Below are 10,894 nucleotides of genomic sequence, written 5' to 3'. Positions count from 1 at the left end.
TGTTTAGATGATGCTAAATTTGTGATCCTATGGTGAATGGTGCTGGGATGGGGATGGTTGGGGAGGCATAGGGCAGCAGGGGAATTGTGGGTTGGCATAGAAAATAGGAAGGAAGGGAGACAAGAAATAATGCGGGAGCTAAGGGGAGTGAGAGAGGAGGAAGCAAACTCTGGGCAGCTGAGATGCCTCCACTCATCCCCACCCAAGCCCACCCACACAACCACCTCCCCCACTTCATTCTTGGCTTCCTCTGACCCTGGAGCAGAAAATGAAAGGCCCTGAGGTCATCAAATTCATTGAAGAGGGTAAGCGGATGGATCGCCCTCCTGAGTGCCCACCAGACATGTACATGCTCATGAAAGACTGCTGGATATTCAAGTAAGTGCCCACCTAGCTGCCCCTGCCCACCTTCCAGCCCTACCTCAGTCCTTCTCCATCCAATAGGCAGTCAACCAGGATTTATCAATTGCTTGCTATGTGCTGGGGATATGGAGAAAGCCACTGGAAAGGTAGGAAGGGGTTAGGTTGCAAAGGATTTTAAAAGAAGATTTTATATTTGATCCTGAAGGTAATAGGGAGCCACAGGAGGATATTGAGTGTGTGTGGGGAGGGAGAAGGGTGACATGGTCAGACCTTCAAATGAGGGAAATTGGACAGTTCAGTCAAAGATGGGTTGGAGTGGGGAGAGACTTGGTACAGGGAGTGAACCGATGAAGGATTACACCAGGGTAGTGGTTGGAAAACAGGAGAGAACTATTCTAAAGGAAGAAATGACAGACAGTTGTATACATGTGGCAATTGTGAACGCACAATTGAGGATTGGGAGCCCAGTGACTGGAAGGACAGTGCTCCCCTCAGCAACAGGAAAGTAGGGAAAGGGGTGGGTTTATGGAGAAAGATAATGGGTTTTGTTTTGGATGTGCTGAGTCTGAGATTCATAAAGGGCAGTTGGTAATACAAGATTGGAGCTCAGAAGAGAGGTTAGGGCTGGATGTTATAGCTCTGGAAATTACATGCAGAAGGATGATAACTGAACCCATAAGAGTGGATAAGATCACCGATTTAGCTCCATAAGGAACAGTGTTTTTGCTAGGTGGCCCACTGAATAAAAAGCTAGACATGAAGTCGGGAAGACCAGAGTTCAGATCCTGCCTCAGATACTTCTTAGCTGTGTGATTCTGGATAAGTCTTAACCTCTGTCTACCTCAGTTCCCTCATCTACAAAATCAAGATAATAACACCTTCCTCTTGGGGTTGTTATGACGTTCAAATGAGATAATATTTGTAAAGCACTTTGTAAGCTTTAAATCACTATATTAATGCAAACTTTCATTAATATCATAGTATAGAGGGAGGAGAGAAGGCCCAGGATGGAGTCTTAGGGGACACTGTTGTTTAGTGGACATGACTTGGAGACTGAGAAACAGCGTTCAGACAGTTAGAAGGAGAAGCCAGAGAGAACAGGGTCATGAAAACTTGAGGAGAGGATGGTCGATAGTGGCAAAGCCTGCAGAAAGGTCAAGAAGGGTGAGGATTTTGGGATAACTAACAGAGAGGGGAGCAATGAGGAGTGAGGCCACCTGTGGGACTGGGGGTGTTGGGAACCAAGCAGTTTTGACGGGCAAATGAATGAAAAAGTGAAAAAGCATCTGTAAGCATTGATATAAGTGTCAAAGTGAACCTTGAGTTAAATCATGTGGATGCATCTAGAATTAAGAAGCTCTTCAGGGGATCTACAGGACAGAAGAAAAGGGGTCCTAAGAGAGCAGTTCAGGGGGTGGTGACACGGTTTGGGAGGCCTTCTGTGCATCAGGCTATCTCTGTTGAGAGTGGCCCAGTGCCACTGGAAAGTGGCCAATGGACCGATGGGCCCCAGAGGAGAGCAGATTCTGGGTTTTTCTCACAGGAGTGGGGAGGGGTGTTCAGTGTCTGGCCATGAGGAGACAAAAGGGAAGAGAGCTTTGGTAGGAAGATTGGGTCTGGGGTATGGAGAAGGGGAAATGAGATCTTGCTGGGCTCCAGTTCTGAGGAATGCTACCGGAAGATCCCTTAGAGAGGGCCTAGGAGGGTCTGCAGGCATAGGGAGGGGAAGGCTGGCTTGAGATAGGGATAAGGAAACAACAGCACATTCCAACATCCAACAGCCCAACACCAAACGGCCTAACAACCTAATTACTCTGAAGCCTCAAAACTTGCCACCCCCACCAATACAACCCCTCAGTATCTGAGGCCATCGTAATTGATAAATTAATGCATGTAAAAATATATTTAATAATGATTACTGCTGTAACTCTCCCTTATAGCATGCTTTAAGGTTTGCAAAGCTCACTGCATACATTTCTCATTTGATTCTGAAGCTGACCCAGCAGACCAAGGCTGAAAGCAAGTGTGGTCTGGTGGGAAGGGGCCTGGCACAAGCAGCAGAGAATCCTGGTTCTCTCTTTGTATTTCCCGTGTGATATGGGGGAAGATCCCTTAGCCTCTGTGCGTGTCTTTCCTCTCTTAGCTCCAGAATTCCTTCCAAGTCTGAAGCCTATGGTCTAGGTTCATACGGTTCTAGGCTTTAGGTACACTCAGCCACTTATGTGTATCACCTGGCTCATTAGGGCATTTGTGGGCTCTACAGAAATGTGTAGTGGCTATTATTTTGATGATGAGGATGACCCTGTCCCCAAGGCCTTGCCAGAGGCAAGTAGGGGAAGACAGGCATGTTGGTGGAGAGGTCTTAAGCAATTATATACCCCCAGCATTGGAAGGAATCCTGGAAGGAAAGCAGTGTCATACAGTGGAAGAGAGGGCTCTATTTGGAGTCCCCAGTTCTGCCACTAGCTTTGTGACCTTGGGCAAGTCACTTTTAATTGGTCTGATTTCCTTGTCTATAAAATGAGGGGGGAGGGAGCAGAGTTGGAGGGGCCTTTGGCCTCTAAATCTGTGACTCTAAAAAATGTTCTAATCCAGTCCCCACTTGGAACATAAAGCCACTCTGTATTATGCGCACCCAACAAGTGGTCATGCCATGGATGTGGCCTGGGACCCTTTGGCCATCAATCTGGTGAAGTCAGTCTATGGATCCCTGCTTGGTCACTGTGTTAAATGCATAAAATGAAGTACAAAGGATTTCAAAGGAAACTAATTCTAATGGAAGCCAATTCTCAACGTGTTAAACAAAACAAGAGCCTGGAGTGACCACTTGAAGTGGTCCTGAAGGGGAGCCTGTGATCTCGTGAGGCAGCCCATTCCAATTTGGGGACAGCTTTATTATTAAGGGGTTTTTCCTTAAGTTGATCCAGAATTAGTCTCTCCGAAACACCTGCTGCTGATTTGAATTCTTTTCTCTGGGGCCAAGAAGGATGTCTAAGGGACACGACGATTTTGTCTTGTCCCTAGGGTGCAAGCCAGTGGGGTGGAGGTGGGAGAGGAAAAGGGATGTCCCAGGAACTGGTTTAATGTTTGTGTCCCTCCTACTTACAGGTGGGAGGATCGTCCAAGCTTCTCTGATGTGGAACAGCGCATTAGAACCTACTATTATAGTCTGGCCAGTAAGGCAGAAGAGGTCTCAGATGCCCCTCAAGCAGAGGGGGCTACCAGTGCCTGAGGACCATCTCCCTTTCTCTGGATCTTCCCAGTCCTTCTCAGATCCTGGATTTGCCTTTTGCTTCTTCCCAGAGAGGCTTGTCCCCCTGCCTCTCCCATGCCAGCAAGACCATTGCCTTCCCCCCACCCCCAGATGCCTGAAACTCCTTCCCATTTTCATTTCCTTCCTCCATCAGAGGACTGAAAACTCCAGACTTTGGGGTGATTGTTATGCAGGAAAGCTAAGCCCCTTTCTGCACCCTTTCCCTGGATACTCAGGGCTTGTGGGTTCTTGGAAGGCACAATCGGCCCTATCCCTCTGCCTTCTTCTTTGATGGACTTGGACCGCAGCTCTGAGTTCCTCCCTCCTGGGGCTGGATAGAATCTGGTGGGAATGAGGTGGGGTGGTCTGTGGAGGGCCATCCAAACCCAGGCTGAAGGTCCAAGGCAAACCAAGGCAGAAGGCAGAAGCTTCATGTCAGTGAAATAAACTCAGCTATTTCTCTGTCCTCTGTTTTGATTTTCTCTGAGACCCTGGGACTAGTTGAGGTAAGGGACTTGAGTGGAAGAAGACAAAGAATTCTGTGTGTGTACTGCAAGGGGTCTGGAATATCCAGGACAGGACAGTGTGTTGGGGAGATTGGGCATTAATTGGTGGAGGTACCAGTCATTGGACATATGTGGTATGGATCTCTGGTCACTAGCATTAATGATGATGAAGATGATGGCCAATGGCAATGTTTGTCACTGAAGAGTGTAGGTCATTAGAGTTGTCAGTTCCTGGAGTAATCCATCACCACAATGAATGCCAGGCATTTAAGTCATTAAGAGAATCAGTGTAGGAAGTGTTAATCACTGGATATGATGATTATTAGGAATCTGATCACTAGCAATCTAATTAGGAAGGGAATGAGCCACTTGGGGGCTTCTGAGGACTTGGGGTGGCTCAATGAACTACAGTCTTAGGGACACCCCTCTTCTTTTTTCTTACCCCCTTTTCCCTTAGAAAGTTACTGATACCAACACTTAAGTTAGTCACCAGTAGTAGTATGACTAAGTAGAGGGGTCTGGGTTCAAATTATACCTCTGGGTCTCTGTAGGTCTGTTTCTTCAATTGTAAAATGAGGGGGGGGGAGGTGGATCTAATGCCCCCTAAGGAAACACTGGTTCTAGATCTTGGATTCTATTGTCCTAAGTCACTTTCCTTTCTGGGGCTCTGTGAAATGAAGGGGATGGGCTTCACGATCGCTGAGGTCTCTGCTGCCTAGGATCCTCTGAAAGTCTTTCCTCCATTAATGTCCAGGGAGGGACAAAAAAATATGGCAGACTTGGACATTAAGGCCTAAAGGAATGAAGCTGGCCTAGCTCTGGATGCCTTGGCTGGAGAGACCTCCCCCCTTATAACTTGGCCAGTTCAACAGGCAAGTCTGGTTTCAGACAAGTTCCACAAAAGCCACAGTGGGTAGATTGGGGACCCAAAAATGGAGCAGTCCCTCTCTGCTGGGGGCTCTGGGTGCTCAGAGTCTGAGCCAGGGGAGTGTGGCCAGGGCTTTGCCCCAGTATTGGAAACTTATATTGGGGAGCAGAGATTAATTGCAGTCCTTCAGCAGCAAAATACATCTGATCTCAGTACCCAGTTAGCAAGCTTTGGAAAGGGATAGAGATTGGATCTGTGTTTTCACTAAGAGGAGAAAACGCTCCTACTAATTCAAGTTGGTACCTTTTCTGCAACTCCGTCTTGGGGACTAGAGATCTAAGAGGTTAAGTGATCTGACCACAGCCAGGATGAGTCAAAGGTAAGACTCGAACCCAGACCTTCTTGGTTCTGAGGTTCAATCATCATGATGGCAATGACTAGTCAGAGTAGGAAGCTGCTGAAAAATGCCTTCTTTTCCATCCCCTAATGGGTTGGTGTCCTAGGATCTTCCTCACCTCCAAATGAATGTTTTAAGAAAGTTATTTGGAAAGTGAGTCTATCACTGCCTGTCCTAGGTGCAAACATTGCTAGTTATAGGAATCTCTCTTGGGAATGGGTACAATGAATCCATAGTGGAGATGTCATGTGACCCATGTCTGCCTCAGTTTCCTCATCTGTGAAATGGGAATAACAGTACCTACCTCACAGGTCTGTTGTGGGATCAAGTGAGATAATATGTGCAATGCTCTTGGCAGACCTTAAAATGTTAGAGATTGCTATTATTATTATTATCAGGAAAGTGGTTAGGGCCGGGGAGCTGTCAGTGACAGAAGTCTCAGGCTTTGGACAAGTTTAGGAAATGGATGTATTGGAGTGTTTCTAGTCAATGTCCACCAGAGGGCACCAGGACTTAGTTCTAGAGCCAGAGTAATGATTTCTGAGACCCCAGAATCTCTAAGAACTTAGCAAAAGGAGATAGGGAGTCACTGTTACCAGATGTAGTCCAGAGTCTTCCACAGCGGCCTCAATGGCTCTCTCTCTCTCTCTCTCTGTCTCTCTCTGTCTCTCATATCTTGTAGTGTATTGCCCAGGTTGTGGGGGGGGGGGTATCACAGAGGAGCCCCAGTGACATTTGGGGGATGGGTGGCAGAAATATAGGGGCTGGGAGCTGAGTGGCAGGGATATAGAGGCTGAGGGACTGTGCAATCTCAGGGGCTGGGATCTTCAAAACCTTTTCCTGCTCATCAGGAAGTGAGCCCTGGGATGAGGTTAAGGGGTGTTCTTCTAGGCAACCAATGTGATGGATGCAGTCAATGCTTCCGGTCCCAGACCCCAGGGAGCCAAGCTGTAGCTGAGGCTAAACTCTAGGATGTTCCCCTTGAAGACATGTCTCCAATTCTTTTTTTTGCTTTTTGGAGGGAGGAAGGCAAGGCAATTGGGGTTAAGTGACTTGCCCAAGGTCACACAGCTAGTAAGTGTTAAGTGTCTGAAACCAGATTTGAACTCAGGTCCTCCTGACTCTGAGGAGGTGTTCTATTCACTGGGCCACCTAGCTGCCCCCATGTCTATGATTCAGAGCTGGAAGGAAGCTGGGAGATTATCCTGGCCCCTTTGTTCCTTTTCCTTCCCCTCTCATTTTACAGATGAGAAAACTCAGGCCTGGAGGGGGAAAGCAATTTGTCCAAGGCCACAGCAGGAAAAGTAGCTGAATATAATATTCAGAGCTAGAATTTGGACTGAGGTTTTCTGACTCCAAATCTAGTTTACTTCTAATTCAATAAACATTTATTAAGTACCTACTGTTTACAGAGCTTTGTGTTTGGTTTTTGGCCTTGTACAGACCTTTGACCCTGGGTACACACAAAGATTCAGGAAATTATGTTCATTTAAGGCTCTAGTCTCTCAGGGTTTCTCAGTTTTTCTTCCCAAAGGAGAAGTCTTAAAGGGAGAAGGAAGGGTCCAGGGAACTTCCCCCTTACCTTGTGGCAGGCACTAACCATTGTCTCATGGGAGACACTCTTCCATGGAGGAACAATATCAGTATAGTCATCCTAGAACCCAGACCTTGAAGCTCAGAATTAAGTATAGCCTAGAACTTAGACTCCAAAGTCAATCTGTAGCCCTGAATCTGGAACCCAGAGCCTGGAGCTCAGAATCCAGAGTCTTCCAGATTCTAGAACCCAGTACTCAGATCTGACCAACCAGAATCTAGCCTAGAACACAGACCTTAGAGAATAGTGTCCACTCTGGGCAGAATTCTAGGACTTGAAGTCCAGAGTCTACCTCAACCCTGAATCTAGAACTTAGAACCTGGAGCTCAGAATTTAGTCCAGAATCCGGAAGATTACTCCAGAGGTGAGAGTCCAGAATCTAAAGTCCAATCGTTCTCAATCAGACCTCATTCTATGGTTTGTGGCAGCCTCTACTGGTCCGTGTTCCACTGAGGTCTCTCTAGGATGGCCTAGTAAGTTGGTGCTTTCCCCAGGAGGACAGGGCCACACCTCCCAGAGCAGTAAGGGGGAGCAGACTTCAGGGGGTATCTGCTAGAGAGAAGAGAGAGGGAAGGCGGGGCAGGGGCGGGACAGCGGGGCTGAGATGGGTGTACACTCATTGAGTTTCTCACTGTTTCTGAGCCTGACTAATGCTCAGAGCCCAACTCTCCCTGGGCCCCGGTGACAAGACACTGCAGTGACCAGAAGCCCAGCCCAGCCTGCAGGTAAGGGACCAAGGCCCAGCGTATGACCTCTGGGATCTGGAGACATTCATACCACCAGCCACCTGTCCCGCTCTTCCCAACCTTTGTGTCTCCCAACCTTTCTTCATCCCAGCCTCCTCTGAGTCTTTGGTCCTCTCACCTCCCTCTCCACCCCCCTTTCTAGCCCTGTTATCATTGACCATCTCACACAACATCTCTCAGTTCCTGGGTCTCTGGGTATCTCCGACTTTATCTTCTCACCTCTGTGTCTCTCGGACCCTCCCTTTGTCTCTGGACCTTTCTGTCTTTCAGTCTCTGCTCTTTCAGCCTCTTTAGTCTCTGGGCCTATCTGTCTCTTAGTCTCTGGATCTGTGGGTCCCTCAGCCTCTCTTGCCCTTTGTTTCTTAGTCTCTTTGGAAGTTGAGTTTCTCGGTCCCTTTCTTTGGGCTGTCTCCGATTGCACTGAAGTCTGGCCCTCTTCTGGGGCTACCCTCACTTTCCGCTGGGGAGGCTCTTAGCTTGATGGAGATCTCATCCCCACTCCGTTCTCTAATGGAGGAATAAGGCTGGGCAGGGCCACCCTAGAGTAGAGGAGAATGAAGATCTGAGATCCTTGATGAACCCCAAGTGGGAGGAAAATGAAGGGAAAGTCCCCAAGAAAGTCTGAGGAGAGGAGAGGGATGGGTGGGGAGAGTTCTGGCTAGCTTCTGGCACTGGGGATCTGCCCCATATTCCCCTGGTGAAACTGGCACCCATCAAGGCTTCCTTCATTTGATTTAGCCTAAGATTCCCAGATAAGACTCTCCTGGGATTCATTTCTTTTGTGGCCCCATTTCTTGTCAGAAGCTTGGGGAAGCGGAGGGGGAGGGGCTGTGATGGAAGCTGGAAGAGACAAGGACATCCCCCCAACTCCCCAGCAGCCCCTGCCCCTTTCCTGAGAGCAGTATGTGAGTGGAAGGAGGCACTCAGCTCTGGGAGGGGGAGGCAGAGAGGGGCTGAGGGTGCTGTGAGTGACTCCAGGGGCCAAATCAGGCCTTTGGAGGAAGACTAAACCCTAACTTCTTCCTCCCAAGTCCCCCTTCTCCCTGCTGCTCTGCTTTTCTCCAGGTCTTGAGAGAAAGAGTTTGCCATCCTCTTTCCTCTTCGGGTCTGGACAACTGGCCCTCTCTGTCCCTTGGTAAGGGGAATCACCAGTTTTGGGGGACAGGGAGGCAGGGTGTAAGTAACCAAGTGACTCACACCCCTCACATCACACCTTGGGGGCCACAGAATGACGAGCCCTCTGTTTGGAAGAGATCTCAAAGGGCTTCTGATCTAAACAGGAATTCCCACCCTGTCATGGGGCCTCCATTAAAGGTCTTTTCTGGAGCTCTGAGGGGAGTGGAGGAAAGGCAAGGGTGAGCTCTGGCAGCCCACGGTGTTCTGGACTGGTATGAGACCGCACCTTTGCTTCCAATCCGGCTAACAAGTTAACGCCTACTATGTACAAGGCAAACCCAAACAAACCCCAAACCATTTTCCCCTCAAAGAACTTACATTCTACTGGAGAGAAAGTAAGTGTATACATACCTTCTTCTGACTTGAGGAAATAAAGAGTACCAACGAATGGTATAATATTTATCCTGTATGTAGCTTGTGTATGGGGGTAGCTAAGTGGGGCAGTGGATACAGTGACCAAATCAGACCTCAGACACTTACTAGCTGTGTGACCCTGGGCAAGTCACTTAACCGTGTCTGCCTCAGTTTCCTTATCTATAAAATGAACTGGAGAAGGAAATGGCAAACCACTCCAGTTTCTTTGCCAAGAAAGCCCCAAATGGGGCCATGAAGAGTCGGACATGATTGCAAAAATGACAGGAGGCTTGTTTCTCCATATCTGCCTCCTTGCGGTCTCTCCCGTTAGACTGTGAGCTCCTTGAAGGCAAGGATTGTCTTCTGTTTCTTTTTGGTGCTGGGCAGATTGTAGGTGCTTCATAAATGTTTACTGACTAATATTTTGTATCTACTTATATTGTGTGTGTCGTTGTTCCTGTAAGAATGTAAGCTCTCCTCAGATACTTAACACTTACTAGCCATGTGACCTTGGGCAAGTCACTTAATCTTAATTGCCCTGCCTTTCCCCCTCAAAAAAATAAGTATGTAAGCTCTCTGAGGGCAAGGGCTGCTTTATTTTAGTCTTTGATTTCCCCAGTGCCTAGCACAATACACAAACACGCTCATGTACATACAATGCACATACATAAATATATGTATATATATGTATATATCTTTATATATATTTATTAGTTGCTCAGAATAGGCTTCTCCTAGGAGATGGAGCATGAGTTAGGGCTCAAGGAAGCCAGGGCTTCTAAGAGTGAAGAGGGAGGGCCATCTGTGCCCCTCCCAAGAGGTGTGAGACACAGTGCCCGCTTCTCCCAGAAAGCAGGCCAATCTGACTGTGACATGGAGAAAACAAATGCTATCACAGACCTGGAGCACTCTGCAGACCTCACAGCTCTCGATAAAAGCCATGGTGGGGGGCAGCTAGGTGGCACAGTGAATAGAGCACCAGCCCTGCAGTCAGGAGGACCTAAGTTCAAATCTGGCCTCAGACGCTTGACACTTATTAGCCATGTGACCTTGGGCAAGTCATTTAACCCCAATTGCCTTGTCTTCCTCTCTCCAAAAAAAAATGAAAAAAAAATAGTGGTAATGGTGTTGCATGAAGGGGAGAAATAAGAAATAAGCCTGGAGATGGAGGCTGGAAACAAGTAACGAGGGGCTTTTAATGTTGACCAAAGGGGATTGTATTTTGTCCTAGAGGCAACAAAGGACCACTGTAGTTTTTTGAGCAAGGGAGAGAACATGGTTAAAACTGTAATTTAGAAATATTATTTTGGCAGGTATGGGTGGGGAGGGAGGAGGAGAGGGGAAAGGGTGTACAAGGGGGTGCAAAGTGCAATAATCCTCAATGCCAGGCTGAAGAGTTAGCATTTCATTCTAGAACCACTGACTTTTCTAGAGCGGTGTAGTAACCTGGTCGGGCTTGTGCTTATGCAGATCATTTTTTCAGCTGTACGAAGGATGCATTTCTTGCGTATAAAACTTGGCATATGCATGTCTCATATCGACTTTGTGAGCTCAGTAATACAGGCATGGATTATTATCCCCATTTTATAGATGAGAAAACAGTTTTGGAGAAATGAAATGACTTGCTGAGGTCACAA

At 47.7% G+C, this 10,894-nt stretch overlaps 1 protein-coding gene across 1 annotated transcript in view; it reads left to right on the top strand.

Annotated features, from left to right (window-relative positions):
* Positions 1-4,082, top strand: part of ZAP70 (zeta chain of T cell receptor associated protein kinase 70) — an 11,397-nt gene extending 7,315 nt beyond the window's left edge. The window contains exons 9-10 of the mRNA XM_069106239.1: positions 208-378; positions 3,472-4,082. Of these exons, the coding sequence (XP_068962340.1) occupies positions 208-378; positions 3,472-3,595 (295 nt within the window). The 3' untranslated portion in view covers positions 3,596-4,082. The remainder of the gene's footprint in view (positions 1-207; positions 379-3,471) is intronic.
* The last annotated feature ends 6,812 nt before the right edge of the window (positions 4,083-10,894 follow it).

The sequence above is a fragment of the Petaurus breviceps genome, unplaced genomic scaffold (assembly GCF_028583685.1).
Source record: "Petaurus breviceps papuanus isolate PSGF00001 unplaced genomic scaffold, PetGlider_PUasm1.0 103, whole genome shotgun sequence".
In the NCBI taxonomy this organism is placed as follows: domain Eukaryota; kingdom Metazoa; phylum Chordata; class Mammalia; order Diprotodontia; family Petauridae; genus Petaurus; species Petaurus breviceps.
This window is presented reverse-complemented; position numbering and strand designations above follow the sequence as displayed.